The sequence below is a fragment of the Synchiropus splendidus genome, chromosome 1, assembly GCF_027744825.2.
Source record: "Synchiropus splendidus isolate RoL2022-P1 chromosome 1, RoL_Sspl_1.0, whole genome shotgun sequence".
Classification (NCBI taxonomy): Eukaryota; Metazoa; Chordata; class Actinopteri; order Syngnathiformes; family Callionymidae; genus Synchiropus; species Synchiropus splendidus.
Genome location: NC_071334.1, coordinates 15,605,775 through 15,626,309, shown reverse-complemented (window position 1 = coordinate 15,626,309; position 20,535 = coordinate 15,605,775). Strand labels below are relative to the sequence as shown.

The 20,535-nt window shown below is 42.9% G+C and overlaps 1 protein-coding gene across 5 annotated transcripts; it reads right to left on the bottom strand.

The window, feature by feature from the left end:
- Positions 1–227: 227 nt before the first annotated feature.
- dot1l (DOT1-like histone H3K79 methyltransferase) lies at positions 228–20,255 on the bottom strand. 5 transcript variants are annotated; one of them, XM_053856337.1, is made up of 29 exons: positions 20,070–20,255; positions 15,970–16,013; positions 15,697–15,771; positions 15,535–15,598; positions 15,188–15,416; positions 14,885–14,979; positions 14,741–14,803; positions 14,610–14,665; positions 14,233–14,312; positions 13,605–13,673; positions 13,390–13,496; positions 11,641–11,682; positions 11,483–11,578; positions 11,164–11,401; positions 10,934–11,047; positions 10,714–10,805; positions 10,517–10,618; positions 10,228–10,365; positions 9,994–10,119; positions 9,447–9,886; positions 9,272–9,371; positions 9,048–9,197; positions 8,872–8,914; positions 7,062–7,681; positions 6,644–6,849; positions 6,304–6,377; positions 5,602–6,234; positions 4,412–5,069; positions 228–4,109 (listed from the first exon to the last, which is right to left on the bottom strand). In XM_053856337.1, the coding sequence occupies exons 1-28, from the start codon at positions 20,127–20,129 to the stop codon at positions 4,495–4,497; spliced, it is 4,731 nt and encodes a 1,576-aa protein (XP_053712312.1). In that variant the 5' UTR covers positions 20,130–20,255; the 3' UTR covers positions 228–4,109; positions 4,412–4,494. The 5 variants fall into 5 exon arrangements, with proteins under 5 accessions (XP_053712312.1, XP_053712321.1, XP_053712295.1 ...); XM_053856346.1 differs by lacking the exon at positions 20,070–20,255 and adding an exon at positions 19,879–20,010 and having other exon boundaries at positions 230–4,109; XM_053856320.1 differs by lacking the exon at positions 20,070–20,255 and adding an exon at positions 18,572–18,928 and having other exon boundaries at positions 231–4,109.
- Between the last annotated feature and the right edge of the window lie 280 nt (positions 20,256–20,535).

Sequence of the window (20,535 nt, the reverse complement as noted above, 5' to 3'; positions counted from 1 at the left end):
TTTGTTTCCTCCTCTGGAATGTAATTTTAAATTCTGGTGATACTTCCAGTTTCCCACGGCGATAAGCAGATATGACAGCGGCGTCAGGAAACAAGCTGGACAAACTTTCTTGCTACTTTGTTGCAGCCTGTGGAGGACGATCATCGGGGGCCTCAGCGACCATCGGTAAATTCGAAGAATGACTTTATCTCACTGGATGTTCGGCCACTGAACAGCACAGAGACCTTGAGTGCCTTCAAAACAAGACTGCAGCTGTGAGAGCAGCGGTGGTTGGCACCGTGCCCCTCTCATGGCCTGATGTTGTGGACAACATACGCACAAATCCTGGTGCTGAATGAGAAGTACCAGTCTGCTCTTCAAGACTAATATCCGGGCCATGTCGTTGAACATGACTTGTGTATCATCCCTGCAATGTTGGGAATATTCAGTTTCAAAAACATTTTTTACATTACAGCTCAGCTTAAGGACGATATCAAAATATGGAGCTTCTGATTGACCCTGTAACAGGAATGCGCACACGCGCGCACACACACACACACACACACACACAGGCATTTTCTTTAGGAGTCAAACGAGCACTGAATTTGATGAAGAGCTCCGCCTCCTCCACACAAATGGAAAAATAGAAAACAACAAAAAGGATACCATATGAAACATTTTATTGACCATAAAATGCAGGGAAAAAAACTTAATTCCATTTTCCAAAAACATCTTAGATGAAAAGCACCAACAATAAACAACACGTCAGTGAAAGGAGGAAACCTCTGAGCACGGTGGAAAGTAGGTTTGCGGTTATTGCACTTCAAACCTGCTCCAGTTTCTCCCCCCCCACTGAGCCCCTCGGACATGAACACGCTTGTTTTTTTTGTTTTTTTTTTTGGAATCACATTAGAGAGCTGAGAAAGATGCCACAAGCTCCTGAAGATCTGTTTGTATAAAGCTTTTCAAAGCCGGAGCTATCTAGAGACGATGGAGACGGGTGAGGAGAGGAACTCATTTGACGGTGACTCACTCTTTACATAAACCTGCTGAGGATTGTGGAGGTCCTGAGTAGATTCCAGAGTGGCTGCACAGTGCCACCAGCTGGCAACAAAACCCTCTTGAAGTCATGCCAGTTTAAAAAAATAATCAGCATTTTGTGTGAAGTTCCTGAGTTAAGACCTTTGGCAGGACTAAAGGTAAACAGCCTCTGCAGCAAAAGTTCACTAAGAAATGCAGCGAAGCATCAACGCCAAAGGACCAGAATATCCTTGTCACTTTGACTTCACAAATACTACAACCCCGATGATGTTGTGATTTTCATCCAGTCGCTCACGCCTCTCCACCTCTCTGGACAGTCCGACCTTCCAAACAGATGTGTCGAAGATCTCGCAGCACATGTTATTGGGCATCAAATAGCTGCAGCTTCCTTGTTTTAAGTGAAGGAAAGCACCGTGACAGGTTGTATTAAAAACCGAAGGAATCTGTAGAGTGGAAGTATCAAACACCAAGAGTAAAAATAATTTAAAGCGGAAAAACGGAAGCGCAAAGCTAATTACAAAAGAGAACCGTCTGCGACGTCTACAGACGACGTCCAGGCAGTCAGTGAAGCCTAGTTTAGTCGTGAAAAGCACGTCAAGAGACTGAGAACATGGTGACATCATCTTGCTATCAAGAAGTCAGCAACTACTTTAGCCTGTAGTTACACCAGAACAACGCAATGGTTCGAGAAAGAAGCACCATTTCACTTCCTGCCGGATCTGTGACGGTTGAAATTGAAGACCTGAACTTTTGGTCACCAAGAGATCACCTGTAGGTGTCACTGCGACAGCACCTTGGACCCTCCACCACACCTGACATGAGAACACATTCCAAGGAAACACTACTGAACCTGAGCCGAAATAATGTCAGATACATTTTACTGGATTTAGTCAGACATCTCTGCAGCATCTTCACATTTATTCCCGAGGTCATCTCTCACTGAGAGGATTGACCCAGTGCCGCGCAGGAAGACTGCACAACGGCTGGTCAAATGCTCGGCTCACAAGAGATGCACTCAAACGTCAGGTGTAGAGGAGGGTTATTGTTGCACACAGCACTGGACTCCATCACTTGGGCTTACATGAAGCAGATGCTGCCGGGCCATTGTGATTTTTGGCACCATCTGTTTAAGGTCCTGTGGTGGCTGTTTCTTCACTCTGGTCTAACTTAGCTTGTTGGTCACACAGAGCACCGAATACACCCCTCGACACATAAACATCTATCCACAAATATATAAGCTTTATATAGATACATATTTAACTTTTCCGTTCTGTTGGAAGTGAGGGGGCTCACAGACACTTTTGTACAAAAAATAAAAACAGTGTGTGCTGATATATATATATATATAGAAAAAAAAACAGTCCAGGTACACAACTCACAAGGTGACACTGATGTTTCTACGTGACAGTTGTTTACCTGGAGTCGTGACTCTGAGCCTGAAGCTGCAGCAGAGAACTTTAAGAACGCCTACATATATATGCGCTTGCATACGGCAGCGCGTTTACCGACAGTCGAAGGACAGTTCAAACGTCTCCCTCAACAGCACTGAGCACCTGTTTCTGATTGTGTACTACAGAATAAATAAAACAGTCCAAATTTAGCACCATTATTTTTCAGACAGTGAGTCATTCACACGTTGTCGTCTCCAAACATAGCACACTATAGTATTGGAGGGAGAAGGAAAAGAAACTGAACAGAATAAATATAATATTCTAATTTATACACACCTGTACAGTTGAGAGCATGGATCACATTCACAGTACAAACATTGAAACAAATAACACAAAGAGAGCAAACAAAAAGTGTCCAGTAGTTTTGCTGTGGTCATGGTTAGTCTTCCCAGTGTGTGTGACGCTCGTGTTCGTGTGTGTGTGTGTGTGTATGAGCAGTTGCAACTCCAAGCAGCTCAACACTAAAATAAATACCCAATATTTAGCTTTATCTTAAAACTCATCGGTGGAATTACATTTCTTGTTGGAGATCTGAATAAATTCATAGATGCTTGGCTCCCATATATTCTTCAGCACCTTTTACGCAGCTGTTACTTAGCTTACTAAAAAGGCCACATTTAAAATTTGTCAGTTTACAGAATAAAAAAAATACTATTATCACTAGACTGAATGTGATGAAGAAAACCAGAGAGGCTGAGCTGCCAGGATTTGCAGAATTACATCCAGATCATGTCCCCAGTTACTTTGATGGGTTCAAATACCAAAAAAATCAACTACAAAAAAAACCCAAAAACATTTGATGAAAGGGACAGGAACGTCATGTGTTCAGTGTGAGCCAAGTTCAAAACATCAGTTACAAACAAAAACGTGCTTGTGTTAGAAAAGGTGGCGCCTCATGTTTAACAGTTTCACTTCATTAAGAAAGAAAGCTGTTGCTAGGAAAACGCACACTCAGCATAAAACCATCATAGCACCTCTGTGATGAACAACAGATTTATTCTGGTGACCTGGTTGATAAAACGTCCCTCATTGGAAAGCCGGATATGAAAATGCAGGCAAGCGTTCTCCGGTGGACTATCAAGTGTGAGTGTGTGTGCGGCACTTGTAACAAGTGAATAAACTTGGGGGAAGCCACATGCAGCTGCAGCACTGGAGCAGAAATGTCGCAGTACAGTAGGTGCACCACTCGACTTGGATGATGCTACAAAGGTCTGGTGACCTGCTGCCTCCTGTTGATACTGAGATGCAGAGGGGCTCCAGACGAGTCGGACTCGTGGAAACCCTGACATTTAACTGGGATGCATGAATTTGTAACGGCAATACCTTAGATGAATTACTGTAAGTCATTAAACTAATGAATTCATTTTTTTTATTTATTTGATGCCATTTCCCAAGTCACCAGAAGGATTGGACTGTCGCCCCTGGACAGAAAACTATAGCAGAGAACTGTACAAAGCGGCCATTTGTGTGTATGTGTGTGGGTGTGTGTGCGTGTGAGAGAAAGAGATTCCAGTACAGGAGGCGGTCTTGGAGGCTGTTGAGTAGTGCAGAAGTTTGAAGCACCAGTAGGTAAAGAGGGTTCCGTGATCCACATCTGGACATTTGCATAGTTTTTTTCTTGAGGTAGACTTCAATTACCTGCGAGGACAGAAACAGGGTGTAAAGCAGAGAAGGTGCAGGAAACGCACCTGGTTTGCATCTGCCATGGAAACACAACCACACCACATCTATCAAGATGTTAACATGCATCTCCATCAATGACCTAGACACCAATAGAGAGACAGGGCAGATCTACACATCCCTCTCTCTGCTGAATGTCTTCAGCAGCATTAAAGGGTGAGAACGGAACTCTTACATGAATGAAGGGAGCTTTGTTTCAACACACAAGTGAAACAGTCTGGATTTTTTTCAGTTGATAACCAAACATCATCTGGTCTTACCTTGACTCTCTCGCTCCCTCCACACTTCCATGGGTGGTTATCTTATGTCTCTCCCACCCAGCCCCGCCCCACACCCCCAAACATCATCTGGGTCTGGAACCAGGAAGGTGTGAGCTGGTACTGTGCACACCTTGAGTCCTCCAGGTGCTTCCCCCACCATTAGAGTTGCTGGCTGACGGCGGAGGGGGTAAGCGAGGGGAGTAGTGCACAGCAAAAGAGCGAGACGAGGAGGAGGTGGTGGTGGAAGCGGCAGAGATGGGAGCATTAGAGATGGATGAAGAGGAGGAAATGGATGACTGCGTCCTCTGGTGATGGAGGGAGGAGTGGGACAGGCGAGAAGATAGAAGGTCACTGTGGGTTGTTGCGGACGAGGGTAGGGCAGTGTTGAGGGGCGGGGGAGGTGGCAAGGAGAGTGTGGGTGGAGAGGGGCTGTGCAGAACCGACTGGGTGCGACTATTCTGGCTCTGTGACAGAGAGGAGTGCAGGGATGAGGACACAGAGGTGAGGCGTGTGGAAGCAGGCTGTGACGTTTGGTGTTGGTGGGTTTGGGGGCAAGTAGAGGAGGAGAGACTGAGCAGAGAACCGAGGCTTCCGGATGTGGGCAATGACGCCCCAAACTGATGGGTGGACACTGAGGGGATCGCGTGGTGAAACTTTCCTGCAAATCAAACGATAGAGCGGGAGAAGCGAAAGAGTGGAGGCGGGGAGAGCGGTGGCAGAGAGTGAGGGGGGAGACAGAGAGAAAGAGAGAGAGAGAGAGAGAAGCAAGGACTGAGCCAGGTAGCGCCAAGCAAGTCTTTGACAAGCACAAAAAGCTAACAGAGTCACTCCACTGGACATGATCCAAAACAAATGATGATGGGGACATTTCTTCTTTGAGATTCTCCGATTACAACAAAGGTTCAAGTGGAATGACTCTGATCCATCATGTGAACACCCTCAGAACAAGTCTGCATTTTCCCCAATTGACAGCAGAAATGTATGAAAGGTATTGACCAAGGAGAGGCATCTTCTGAGCGTGTTCCAGACAGGCAACAGGCAGACCATATAAGCGAGGCAGCGCAGCCGCAAGGGAAGCACCCACTTACCTTTCATTAATCCACTATTAACTGCTCATCAAACCTGACACCTCACTGACACTCTTTGCCAAATCCTACACCACGTATGAGAGGACATTCATCATAACTCACCTCCAGCTGCTCCTCCAGCCAGCCCAGCACTGGAGAAGCTTCCCAGAACCGAGTGTCCATTGACGAGTCTTGTGGATCCGCCCACTGTGGAGTTCCCTGTCTGCGCCCCGAACAAAGACTGGAGAACTGAGGTCCCGCCAAGCGGGAACTGAGACCCCAGGTACTGCCCAACAGATGATCCACTCGTGGAGGAAACGGCTACAGGACTTCCCCCAACCTTGCCGCTCAGAATCCCGCCTCCACTGCTAGCAGCCGCAGAGATGAACAAGTTCTGGCTGGACGAGCCGCTGCTGGCCTTCAGCTCCCAGTCACGTGATCCCTTCTGCTTCTGAAGAGTCAGGCGTTGATCTGACCCACCACCAACCTGGCCTCCTGCACCACTGCTGAAATAGCCGGGTGACTCTCCATCACAAACCTTCCTCACTTGTTGATGGTGGTGTTGTTTATAATCTGAATCCGAGTCGGTACCCCTACTCGACCCACCGACACCGAAAGGAGAGCCTCCCTGGCGTGGATCAGAATTTGGCTGCTTGGGGTCCGAAATGGGTGAGAAAGTGGATTTCCATTTACTTGAAGATGAAGAGGACGTCTCACTGCCTGTGCTGTTACCGCTGCTGCTGCTGGATTTGCGTCCTTAAAGGAAGTGGAGGATGTAAGGCAAGTGTGGAGGAAAAATCTATTTTATCTAAAAGTGTAATTTACCTCTGTCAGCATCTCCAAGTCTCCCAGGTCCATCTCTACTCTCCAAAGATATTGTGGCAATTTTTCTTTCAATTCTGTGGGTAACGGAAGAAAACAGATCACTAATCAGTCTCCAAAAAAACAATTAACTTAGTTTCACCTATATGTCAGTGATTAAAAACAACTCACAAGTAAAGTAATGCATTGAAACCTAAAACAGTTACAAAGGTAACGAATAATGATCATTCTAACAACTCAACACAGATACATTTGACACCTTCACCGATTACTAAAAAGTGAAAGTACATAGACAGAGGACGACATGATCCTGACAGACACTCCTAAAACAAAACCTTGTTACCTTGAACTTGAGCTGTCAGCAGGATACCCTGAGTCCTCATCATCTGAGCTGGTGGCTGAGGGATATCGACCTGTCCCGTTCAGATCCAGGGGGCGCTCTCTCTTTAAAATAGGAGGCTGGTCCAGATCAGGACCACAAGGGCTGCGGTTTGACTGTTCCGGGGACGAAATGGCAGAGATCTCCAGGGGCTGGTTGATGTTATTGACCTGTTGGGATAAAGAAAAGGGGCCGGGGGGAAAGTTGAGTCCCATATTGGAACAGTAACTAAGGAATAAAAAGAACTAATAATACTAATAATTCTAGCTATGAACCTGTGCAACGCCTGATAGATTCCAATGGGATCAATGACGTTCTTAAATTTGACAGCAGCTCAACTGGGACACACATAAAATGATGAAGAAACAAGAAGCATACGAACCATGGTGTTGATGTTCAGTGGGGATCCGGACGAATGGTTGTTGGATCCTAGTCCAGGAAATGACCTCCTCTTTGGGGACAAGCTGGCAGTGACTGTCCCTAAAGAGCTGCGCTTCCTCCGCCCGCGTTTACGACCTTCCTGAGGGGTAATGCTGTGACCGCCGTGTGATGACGGAAGGTGCGTTACTGTGTGCTGCAAGTTGGTGGACTGGTGGGTGTGGTTTCCATGGTTACTGTGGTATCCCTGCTTAGCAGAGTTGCTGGCGTGGTGATGGAGGCGCAAACTTCCGGCCATGCTGCCTCCACTGCCTGATGATGAGGAAGAGGAGGAGGACGAGGAGGAAGAAGAGAAGAACATTTTCCTGTGGAGTTCACTGTCCTGCGGTTCGGCATCAGAATCAGCACCGAGGCGTTCATGTTCATCTTCTGGAAGAATCCTTGGGGGCCCATCTGCATAATGGAGCACCCCACCAGTGTTGATTGGGGGGCTCTGAAGAGAACCACTCCTCCCAGTTGGTGCAGTCAGCGAAGCATTATTGTGTGGAGGAGGAGGTGAAGAAGCACCATTGTGATCATCCGAGTACAGACCACCATTCATCAACCCCGAACCTGATGAATATCCTGGTGACAAAAAAGGCGGCCATTAGAAGCTGATAGTCACTTTACATCAATCCCTCAGCAGCTGGTTATCTTTAGATGAGGACGCCACCTTGAACAGGAAGTGTCAGTTCCTGATCCACTTTAATCAGCAACAAGGTTAAGGATGTAGCACATTTACATGTATCTATTCAAAATATTGTACTGACAGAATACACAATTACAGATAAAATTTTCAAATCAGAAAACAGGACAAGCATTTATAATAACATAATAATAATAATCTGCTTTTTCTGGGTCTGCACTGTGGTTGTATCTCAGCTGGAAGTGCATCAACATGTATCTGCCAATACCCCTGCAAGACACATGGCACCCTTGAAGCAGAGAATTAATGCCTATATACACTATAATGTCTTTGGCAGCAGACACTGCTCATCAGACTCCTGTAGGCCATTTGGCTGAGGAGACCCAGAGTTTCCTTTTTCTGCTATTAGTGTATAGCCACAGATTTACCACTAACATACTACTACTCTTTCCAAAATTATTGAAAACTGCATACTTGTGTAAAAAATATGACAAATATATTTAAAAAATGGATGTCCTGATACCAACACCAGTATCTGTACTCACTTTGATACAGGCTTTTTTTGCTGTACATGCTGGTCACATACTAGCTCATTACAGCACTGGATACCTACTACGGCGTTCCCTCACTATATACAGTATATCAATCTTAGATAAAACACATCAGCATATACATAGATTGCCCAGGCTAAACTTAAAATGTTGTAAGTGAAATCATTGGAAACATGCTGAAAAAACCCCATTTAAAATGGTTCTCGTATCAGTACTAAATTGTCAACTTGCACTCGGTCGGCAAAAAAAGCAGTATCAGGACATCCCTAAATAAATAAACAATGAATTTATGAACTATTTCAGAGATCAAGTGTCTGGTTGACCGTGTGGCTAAACATGGACAAACATTAAAAAGTGTCAGGAACACCAACACAAACGATGATTCACTTTTTTCATGCAAGTGGGTTTGTGTTAACAAATATAAACTGGCCACATACTTATGTACATTATAGCTTGAGAGGACATGGAGAGAAATCATTGGCTGGTGCTCAAGCAAAGCTTACTTCTATCAAAAATATTTGTGGTACGGAGGACTCAAGAAATGAATGATACTTTTAGTGGGGGGAAAAAAACCTTACCGTTGGTATGTCCAGCCTGAGACCCAGGACTTGGAGTACTCCTCTGAAATAGCAACACATTTCATTTTTCAATGTCAACAATGAGCACAACAAAATTGAAGAATTTTAGAAATGTATTTTCTTTGGGGCATTTTAAAGAGTTGTATGTTGACCAATTAGCATTGTCATGCACTCACCAGCCTCTCAGCTCGACTGGGCAGAACCACGCTGGCCAGTGGAATGCTAACTGGCAGTTTGCTTGGATGAACTGTACTGAGAGGAATACTTATAGGAAGGCTTGTGATGCTGCTGTCGCCCTGCCCTGACACATTCTTTTCCTTTACAGTCTGTGGGAGACAGTGATTTGTTTTAATATACTGTACATGAATAAAATCATACAGAAAATGTGACTTATGTTTACCCGCTCAGAACCTTTGGTTGTAATCTGGACATCTGAAGCATTCGGAGAAGAGCAGCTCAGCTTTGTTCCGTGGGGAGAATTAATTCCGCCCACATCCCCCCTTTCAAACAGAAAGGTAACATATCACAGTTTGTACTTACATACGGAAATTTATGAAGACATAATGTGTACCAACCGATGCGTTGTTAGGCTGGGACCTCTGAAGTGGACAGACGCAGAGGGGTCCTGATTGAGATGCCTTCGTAAGGCAATTTTGGCAGGAGAGAAGCGAGTGTAATCAGGAAGAGCATGGGAGGAGTTTTGCTGCCTCTGTCGAGCATCTCCAGACGTTGGTACAATCTCATGGTCAGGAGAGATTGGAAGATAGCGGGACATATGCTCAGTCTTGGCATTAGCTCGGTCAAAGCAGGGCGACCCTGTGCCATTCATGGGCAGCTCAGGGCTAACACCATTGATAGCCGGCACGGAAGCTATACCAAATTTTGATGAGTCCATGTCTGTGGAAGAGCGTGTTTCTAGGCTCTTCCTGAATGGGGATCCATGGCCAGGACTGTAGGATTTCAGTTGCATAAGTTCTTGCTGCCGCTGACTTTTCTCCAGCTCTACAATGCTGATCTGTGGACACCAGAGGGGGCCATTGCTCGTTGTGACAAACAATTGAGCAGGAAATGCTGAGAACTAGATTACGGCATAAATAAATGTAAGATTTCACTAAGAATTACCTGCAACTCCAGGCAGTGTTTCTGTTTCTCAGAGATCTGCTTTCGGAGAGCCTGCTTCTCCTTCATCAAAGTCTCGAGACAGAGGGACCCCCAGTCTAGTTTGAGCTCCTCACAACGAGACTTCAGCTGAAACACAGAAAACGGATAATTTTAGGACAGTACAACAAATGCATCTTGTCCAATGTGCAAACAGAATCACGCAGACTGTTCAGCAGATAGTGGTTGATGCCGCACCAGAAGCAGGCTGTGATCTCTGAGCAAAGCCATGTCTCTTTCAAGCTGCTTGGTCTGCTCCTTCAGCTGTCGATTGTGGGCGGATATTTCCTTTTGCGCCTGGAGCAGGTCCTCCACAGTCAAGGCTTTCACTCCCAACTGACCACAAGAAATATAAATAAATGCATAAATAAAAAAATCATGCAGCTTTGTTGTGGGGATTGCTTTCCTCCATACCAGTTCCTACCTACTTGTAGATATAGACAGTGACAAACATTTTATTTCATGAGAATGAAGTAGAGCGTTTCACCTCATCGAGTTTGGTCTGCACGAGACTTTTGATTCTGTCCTTGTGAATCTGGCAGACTGAATGAAGTTGCTCTGCCTGTCCTGACAAGTCCTTGTGTTTTTGCTGAAAAGCCAGAATATAAACGAAAGGAAGTGTAAGAAAACATGTAGCTGCTGCCCTGGAGGCATCTGTAACAAGATAAGGACCGTTATGTTTACCTTCTCCTGCTCCAAAAGCTGCTGCAGGTTGGTGCGGTACTGAGGCGTCTTCATGTAAGCCATGAACTGAAGGTACTGAACTTTGATGTTATCTGCAAACAGATTTATGTATGATCAAATGAAGCATGGAAAGAAAAAAAACAGGGAGGATATTTTGCCTGAATCACCAATGTGCTAAAGGCAACCCAGTCTTCTTTGTCATATTCAACAACCAACCCACCGAGCAGTTGTTGCAAACCAGGCGGAGTTGGGCTCAGCAGCAGGTGATTCGTGGGGTAGTGCTGAACCTTGGGAGGTAGTTGATAAAAGGGACTCCGTGGCTGCATGTATGCATCTAGAACAAAAAAATATCCTTCTGTATTCACACTGTAACACAACCTTTCTGAATGAAGAAATCCCAGGTCTGCATGAAGCTGGAAGCATGATGCATTGATAAATTAGAGTCAGTACCCTGAGGCGGGGCAGCAGATAGAGTCTTGGCATGGAGAAGATCCAAAGCACTCTGATTCTTCTTATTTTTCTTCTCAGATGCTGGGGCTGCTTTCTTCGGCCGACCTCTCCTCTTGTTGTTTAACTTGCGACCTTTGGACAAAAGCTTTGCACGCCTAGGCTTGGCAGGTGGTTTGACCACTGAAACCAAGTTGGACTGCTCCTCCTCCTCCTCCTCATCCTCACATGAGTCTTGCTGCTTTGTGATCAGCAAATCAAAACAAACGGTGATTCCATTGTTCCTCTTCATATCGAACAACAAATGCTGTAAATACACTACCTTGTTTTGATCCTTAGGTTTAGTAGGTGTGGTGCTATTGCTTTTACTCTCCTTTGAGTCTTTCTGTGAACGCCGTCTAGCTGCCTCTGGCTCTTCCTGGGAGCAGAAGGTAGGTGAACCAACTGAAAAGACAGTCATAACGTACACAAGCCACTTACCCTGAGTTTAGGATTTTTAAGACTAGCAAAGTAATTTTCAAGCTGAAAAGAGAAAAAAAGTGTTAATAATTAAACAACAATCATTTTCATTGAATATATATACAATGGTCAGCAGCATTAACCTATTGGTATCAATGCATTTGTAATATTAAATATAGCATCATCAGAGATTTAATTTGACAATTTTCCGTATTTCAGTGCTTCTACCATCTACTGTTAGGTGAAATCTATTTCCACACAACTTCCCCAAAAAATAGAGAACAAAATGCAAGCTTAATCTAATATGCAGTAATGACTCAAAGTTTGGCTGCACAATATTGAAAAAAAAAAAACTAACAAGAATTCTCACCACATAACTCGTGTAGTGCTATATGGAAAGAATTTGGTCAATTCTCACAAGTGGAGCTCAAACAAGTTATTTAAAAAAAACTAAATAAAAAAAAACCCACTTAAGTATTTTGTTCACAAAACCTAACAATGGAATAAAAATGTAAAGTAGATAAAAAGTAGATTAAAATGACAAAAACATGGGTAATAAATAAATAAAATAGATATGTAATTCAGCTAAAAGGGAGCGTGCAGGCAGATTGAACTCCCTTCATGCAACTCTGGACTTCCTATCATTTTTATTATAGTAGTCTTAGTCTTGAATAGCAAAGTTCTGTTCATGCAGATTATTTAGGTTATTTTATTTAGATCTTCAATTCGCCACGGCTTAGTCCTGGACACAGTTGCGGGGAGTGCTGGAGCATATCCCAGTGGTCATTGTGCGAGAGGCAGGAATACAGCCTCGACAGGTCGCCAGTCCATCGCAGGGCACACACACCATTCACACACACGTTTGTATTGCTATCCCTGGGGGGACATTGTGACATTGCCATAATTCTTTTCCCAGCCTCTTACCCTAAACATCACCATCCAAAACAATTGGCTCACCTTAACCAGAACGTAACAAGTTATTTTGAAGTCTTCATCGCTAATTGAGGTTTGGATCTGTGGTGATCGGCAAAAGGTCCCCCACAAAGACATAAGGTCCCCACGGGGATAGTGTTTTGTTAAGAATTGGTCCCCAAGAGGCAGTATAAACAAGCCCACACACACATACACCTAGGAGCAATTTAAGAGTGTCCAATTAACCTAGTGAGCATGTCTATGGGTTGTGAGAGAAAAACAGAACCCGGAGAAAATCCACACAGGCACAGTATTAACCATTGCCCACAGTGAAACTTAAGATGATGTCTGAAGTAGTCTGTCACCCAAACAATTGCAGACAGAGTTGCATCTGTGATATCTCTGTACTATTTGGACTACAACGGCATCCTGGGTTATCATCATTCCTTAAAGTCTATTTATGTCATCATATTCTGTGACTCCAGGCACCAAAGAGATTTGTCATGTTTACCTCGGGTTGTGGCAATAACAGCCAGGCAGAGTCTTTTGGTTGGCGTTATTTTAGAAAAAATCCAAAATAGTTTGATATTATTGATCTTTCTTTTGAAGGAAAGAAGGAAAATATCACACTGCCCTGCGATATCACTATTGCATGCACGCATTTCGTGATGACAATGTTTTAAGAGGTCATCGTGCAGCCTTAACCCAAAGTTAAAAACAAATAAAAACAAAAACAAAAATGAACCCACATTTGAAAGAATTCAGTTATAGTAACATTAGAACAGGGAATTTAGTAAGAGGAGCATTGCCAAGAAACAAAAGTTCCACAAATAAAAAAAACAAAACCAAAGTACTCACTATGGTACGGTCAATAGTATGCAGGTAATAAGACACTGGTTTCCCAGTCCAGGACACAGAGCCCCTCAATGGAGAAAGCTCCACCACACGCATTATTGTGCCAATATCTGAAAAAGCAGGCAAAAAGAGCACTGAACATTGATGAAGAAAGAGACAAGTGTAATTTGCTAGTTGAATATTGAGTAAGAATGTGTGTGTGTCTCATAAATAGTTACCACTCAAGTTTCGGCTGTTTATTCTAAAGTTTAAAGGTGCAAAGGGCTTGGAGGACACAATTTTCCCACCTAAAAAAAAAACAATTCTCAGTTGAGATGTGTTTAAATTGCAGGAACACTTGCCACACCACAAACAATAGCACAATGTGAACCCTTTTAACATCCCATAAATAGACAAATTCAAAGTGTTAAATACTGCTCATCCTTTCCAGAAATTGATATTGACCTAAAACACTTTGAGATCAGTGTAAAGACTGTTTTAAGACTCTTGCTAAGCAAATAACCATATAATGCAGGGGGCGGAAGCCTTTTTGACTGAGAGCCAAATAACCCACGTATTTTAAAATGGTTCTATGACATGGTGAGGATTTACTGTGCATCTTTTTGACAACAGTAAAGCATATCCAACCATAACTGCTGTCAACAATGTGTCTGCTGTCAACAGTGTGACCGAAAAAGTTCCCATGATGCATTTACAGTGCAGTCAATCAATCACAGTGGTGGATCACCACAATACGATCCTGCAATTGACTGACTGAATTCAACAATTCTTAACTTGAAGGGATTCTAATTTTGGTTTGGTGTACTATCTGAAAATACTAACACCGAAGAGAGGAAAACAACTAACCTTCCTTCATGTTGGCAAAACGCTCCTTTAGCTGATGATCAACTTCTGGTCCAAAGGCAAAGTTGTTCACAAAAATAATACTAAGAGAGAAAAGTCTTTCAGTGATGAAGTGTGATAGTTCAAAACAACTTAAAAAAGCAAGATCCATCTCAGGAAAATGTCAGTCCATTTGTTATAGTTGTATCAAAGCATGTGCCAATTGTGTCATTTGACACCTATCATTTTCACACTATGATACAATCACATTACAAACTTCTTCCATCATTAACCCCTGTTTAGAAAAGAGACGTTTGCACGACTGGGAGACGACTCCACAACACAATGCTTCACATTTGTTCTGTTAATAGCAGTGAATGAGGGTTAGTTTTGTTCCACACCTTGTGTTGGCGATCCTATCTTTCCATTCTTCTGACAGAAAATCCCCCCTCTCCAGCTGAAAAGTAACCATCGTTGATGATTGAATTAAAAAAAAAAAACGAAAGATAAATGTGACTTAAAATAAACTTACTGTGTACTCCCCGTGCTTCTTTCCATACCACTTCATCCACTTCTTAAACTCTTTATCCATAGACTGAAAAAAAAAGTGAGCACTTAATACCTCTGTGATTTTGTTCACTGCTTTGAGTAGATTTCAAAAGCATCAATACATTACCTCTGCATATGTAGCTGGAGTATCAGCTTTCTCGACACCATAGTAATGTTTACAGTTTGTCGCTGCTGCAACCTGAAGGACAACCTGGCCCACTCCTGAAAAATGACAACAAATGCGTTCCAAAACACGTGTACTGGCTTCCCCTGCTATGCAAACTACAGCTGATCACCTCCCATTGTGCATTTATGCTGCGTAAATCTGCCATTTGCATTAAGTTACTTGCAAGCCACTGTATATTTATGCATGATTATTGAACTGCAGTCATTACTTGCATGAAAAAGACTCATTCTCTTCTATACATACCACTGCCAAGGTCAACAAAAGTGTCATCCTCCATCATCTCCATCTCATCAATGATCTGAGCCACCAAATCGAAGGAGGTCTCTCCGTACACTTCAGGGGAGAAGGGCTCATAGTTGTTCAGCTTCTCTGGATCGGTCACGGAGTGGTTGTAGACTTGCTGCAATATGTGTCTCAGTAGACCATTGGAGGGCCGCTTGTTAAGCTTCATCGGCTGGGTGGTCCCCTTCCACTGATATAAAGACAAGAAAATATTTATAATCTTTAGTACATCACCTTGTTCCAGATATAAAACAAGATGACGCCGTTGCATAGCGACATGTGCACTAAAAAGGGGATAGAAAATATACCAGTTGGTGAATGCTGTCGATGGCTCTGTTGTACTTGTCACACAATCTTTGCATACTCTCAAAACTAGGAGACGGGATGACAAACAGCTCTTGTCATTATGCATATTAATCACCAAAGTTAGAGCAGATATCATTTCATCATCTCAAAGCTGTTAAGTTCACCTCTTCGTGTCATAGTCGATGAGTACATAGTTCTCCATTGCCAGCTTGAGGTCTGGAATCTCTTCACAAACCCACCTTTAACACACACAACAAATGATCCGTTAACAACAGAACCCATAGCCTCATTTGAATTTCTATAATTTCCACACATTCTGAGATGCTTTTAACAGTGTGGTGATGTGAAGGCAACAAGGCCAGCTCCATTCCCTTCTACAATGCATGAAAGTGACAAAAGTCCAGGTGAAAAGGTTTTCAGAAAGAAACATGATTTACCGTATTGTCTCGATAATTTCATGAGCAGCATCATGGTGTTTGTCCTACATGTAAACAAGAACAAAATGTTAGTGAACGGTTGCACATAAAAACAATACACTAATAAACAACAGGTTCTCCCTTGTGAAATTGAAGGCTCATGGCTGTTCATGTCGGTGCTGTAAATCCCAACTGTCTCTTGATGCGTCTGCACCCGTTTTGCAATGAGAACTTGAAAGTCACTTAATCTAAATCAAATCTTCTGCGTGTGAACAACTTTGTTAGACACTGAAATTGACAACTGCGCCGAGAAGCATTTGGGCACTAAGGAGGAGGGTTTGAACTCCTCTGTGGAAGAAAATGGGCTCAGGTTACAGCCAGAACTGAGCTGACACACTGACCTACTTTCTATCTCCTGCTCAAGAGCATTACCATAGCATTCCTCGAGTAGAGAAAGAAAGCCGTGAAAAAAAGACTTGAGGGTAACAGCAAAAGAATGACAAATAGCAGTAGTAATTCAAAGGGCCAGAGAATGGAAGGCCGGTTTGATTCTTAGTCAGCTATTGGTGACCCTACAGTGTGCTCACAACACTTGCACCCGACAAAAACACACCGTTCAAAGTGTACGTTAATGGGCATGCAATTCTTGGATAAAATGTTGTCTGGTACATGCACAAACAATTTAACCATGTTTGGAATCTTTGCTGAAGAAACATATTTTTTTGTGAATTAATGTGCAAAGCAGAATATGCAAGTTAGTGAAATGCCAGAGATGCCGAGAACAGTGGATCACGTGCTCACACAAAGAAAGCACACACAGCAGAAGCAGCATGTGGCTAAAAATAAACCCCATCTGAAACTCAGAGAGAGAGGCAGAACTTGAGAAAGACTGCTCACCACTCGCTGTGGGAAGACATGACGTATGCATGACGCCTCCTCTCCTCCACTCACATACCTCAGCATGAAGCACCCAGGGGCGGTTAAGTTTTCAAACTACACATTCATCCACACAAAATGAATCTTAAAAGCTGCCTTTTCCTAATTTGAATTTCATTAAAATAATTTGAACTCACAATATTTAAGATATCTAAATACCAATGACACATTGGTATTGCAAGATTTCTTTACAATAATGGAAAACAAAACCAGATTAACACGACAAAACTGGCTCAATTGTGGTTTTGACGCGTGGGATGGTGTTGAATCAAGTGATACAAATAACCACAAAAGAGAGTAAAAGATGGAAGAGGGTACTGAAAGCTTTTAAGGATTTGGAGGTTATCTAGTTGTCTCTAAAGCTAGCCATTCACATCTGGACAGGCCAGATTCTCAATATTGGTTGAAAAATAACCTCGCAAAAATATGAAAAGTTCATGAAGAATCACTTCATTTGCTGCACATGGTAATGCACCAGGAACCAACTTGTTTACATAGTTCATATATTGTATATGAGCTAGCATGATGACAAAGCTATTCCCGCAGTAAAACAACCTTTTTCTTGATCGTAAAACCCAAACAAAACCCATGCTTTAACTTTAACAACCAAGAATGTAGCGAATTAAAACGTTTGAATGGTGGCTTCGCTAATGAAAGACATTCAATAAATCACAATAGTTACATGTGTATGTGTTTAATAATAAGAGTTTTGCCTCCATGTTAAATTGGTCATATGGACATGTGAAGAATGAAATGTTTGGGAGATTTTTAGTCTCGATTATTGGAGGAGTGCAAAGCATGACTAATCCGCATGTATCACCACACATAAATCTTCGATGAAATCAGGTTTGTAGGACGAGTGACGCGTCATTCAGAGAGAATAGGGTGAATTCCGATCACTCAGAACACGTTGCTTACCATCGAACTAAAACATAACAAAGTGGGTGGGACAGGAGCCATATCAGACTTTGGCCATGTGCAGAGCAGAGCAGAGCAGCAGATTATGTCAAAGCAACCCGAGAAACTCTTGAACTCTTGAAAAACCAAAACCACAAGTTCGATAACTGACGCCAAACTGTAGGTAAAGGTCAGAGAGGAAAGCACAGTAAGACAATCTTGTATGAAGAACCTCAACATGTTTGAATGAATAATCACACTCATCCCAAACCAGTGATTTAGATGCAATTTTTGTAAGCTTTAGTCAAGAATTAGAATTTACATTCACCTGCGACCTCCACAGAACCCATACAAAATGTAAACATAAGCGTAGCCTCTGTTCCTGAATATACTCAGCGGCGGTTTGTAACATCAGGAAATATTCCAAATGTAATACTTTAATGCCCCAGTGACCCACATTTCACCATAATTCAACGACCGCCACTACAGACAGCCAAAAACACCAACGAGAATCTCACGTTCCAGATGCTGGATGTCAAATGCCCGACTGTGACTTAGTTTCGATTTGCCACCAAAAACCAACTGAAACAATGGCATTATTCGCACCACATGCAACGACCGTTTGCCACATTTGTGTCGCGATTAACGTCAGGATATCACACCTCTCCGTGACACTCTCCGAACCGGTGTGACCCGATCCCCCTGGCGAGCATACCATGACTCCCACAGCTAGCGACTCCAAGCTAACAAAGACTGATATAGTTGCGAGCCTCGCGGCAAGAGCACTCACGTAAACTGGTAACGGCCAAGGATAACCAGCAGGTTCTGCTCCGACCGGCGACTTGAGCTTCAGCTCCAGCTTTTCTCCCATTCTTCACCCACGGCGGCTCGGCTGTGATAGATAGCTTGCTAGCTCTCCGTTAGCCAGCTGGTGTGTTAGCTACTCGGCTAAAACGTCAACATTTTTTGAGAGAACAAAAGTATAAATGCGACAAAAACAAAAGCGCGTCGACGGCCGCCTGGTGTCAAAACATGAAACCGATAAAAAAAAAACTCGAATGTGTGACTGGTCTATATTCTGAATAGGACGCTTCTCTATGTCCACTGCCAATAACACCCCGTCTGTATCGCCGCCATCTTGCCCGGCATGAATAAATATGGCAAGAGAGGGGGGCAGTGACGTCACACTCGTAGTGAGATGCCAACGTGCACGCTCCTCACGCGACCCCAACAAAATTCCGGTTTCCTAAAAATGGAATTTACATGCGGACCGGAAGTAATTGTACATAACTGGATACACACTTCTGCGGAATATATATATATATATATATATATATATATATATATATATATATATATATATATATATATATATATATATATATATATATAGAGAGAGAGAGAGAGAGAGAGAGAGAGAGAGATATTTACATATATGTATATATATATTTTACATATATAGATATTTTATGACATGTTCCCGCTGCCATCATCTGATCTGCTATCATCTGAAAAGAGTAAAAGTAATCTGGTGTATTTTTGCCTTTCAGCACCATGGTACTTGTTTTTTTAAAGGATGGCCCATGACCCACATGTTGGGACACTTCAGTGAGCAAAAACAGATCAAGCACATACATGATCCTATTCAAATATTGAGAACGAAGCCAGTATACACACATCTGTGCTGCGTTGCCCCTGATATATCAATAATAAAATATAATATAAATAATATAAATGATAGATATAGATCATTACATGTATTCCCATTCCATTGTGTTCGCACAGTGGCTTTAACCAAGTGAGGAAGTAACTTCAAATTATTGACAAGAAACAGGACAAGCTCTGACCTTCTGAGCTCTCCTGGGTGCAGATATTGAAATTACAGAGTGGGAAGAAAATAGAACACTTCTTCTTGGGCTCAATTATTTCCTTTCTGCCAAAACAATCTTAATTCTCTTGTGTCCCAGCAAACGTGCCTTATACTTCTACAATATTTCCATATCATTTTAAATCAAAACACATTAAAAGCTGTGATAAAGGGGATATATTTTCAGCCCAGAATGTGTTAATTTATCTGTGTAAGCCAAACATCCTCACCAAACAGCAGAACGCTTTCTAGTTTTCAGACGCTGTAGATGGCAGAACCTCAGGCGATTTGTGGATGTAAACAGCCACAAATGGCTCGGGGAGGACCTCTTTAGGTAATGCTGCATGTGTGTAAACATGTCAGTGCAACTTGCTTTATGTCAAAGGGAAAAATGGCACCTTGCCACAGTGAACTCACTGACCAGGCCTCCTCCAGTTCCCTGAGCGGAGGCCAACTTGGGGTTGTAAGCCAAAAGCAGCATAGTAGGACGGGCCTGGCCAACTGGAGCACAGGTTTCTGAAACCTGATCTCACTTCATGTGTCACATTAGTGCCTTTTTATTGCACTCACACCAGCTTTTGAAGAACACGAAGGACCTAATCGCTGTTGTAGTTTGGACTATAAACAATGAAATAAAATTAGAAATCAACTTGTAAAAAACAGTACCTCCTAAATTCGGCATGTGCCCTTATTCTAACATTTGTCTTTAATGTCACTTTGCTGACGTGACGAGCAAAATTTCCCATGGTGGGCAGAGTAAAGGTTAAGCTTATCTTGAGATGTCTTTAGGCGTATGCTGCCACCTACTGGACACATGATCAAGTCATTGGAGGACGCCAAGTGTAGCTCGTCACAGGTGAATTTCAAGACCAAATAATAAAACAAGA

Bases quoted from the DNA above. Each gene is read 5' to 3' on its own strand.
- dot1l (XM_053856320.1), bottom strand. From the start codon at position 18,652: ATGGGAGAAAAGCTGGAGCTGAAGCTCAAGTCGCCGGTCGGAGCAGAA. The intron at 16,014-18,571 runs GTGAGTGCTCTT...GTTTACATGTAG, and splicing joins CTTGGCCGTTACCAGTTTAC to GACAAACACCATGATGCTGC. The intron at 6,235-6,303 runs GTAAATTACACT...ACTTCCTTTAAG, and splicing joins ACTTGGAGATGCTGACAGAG to GACGCAAATCCAGCAGCAGC.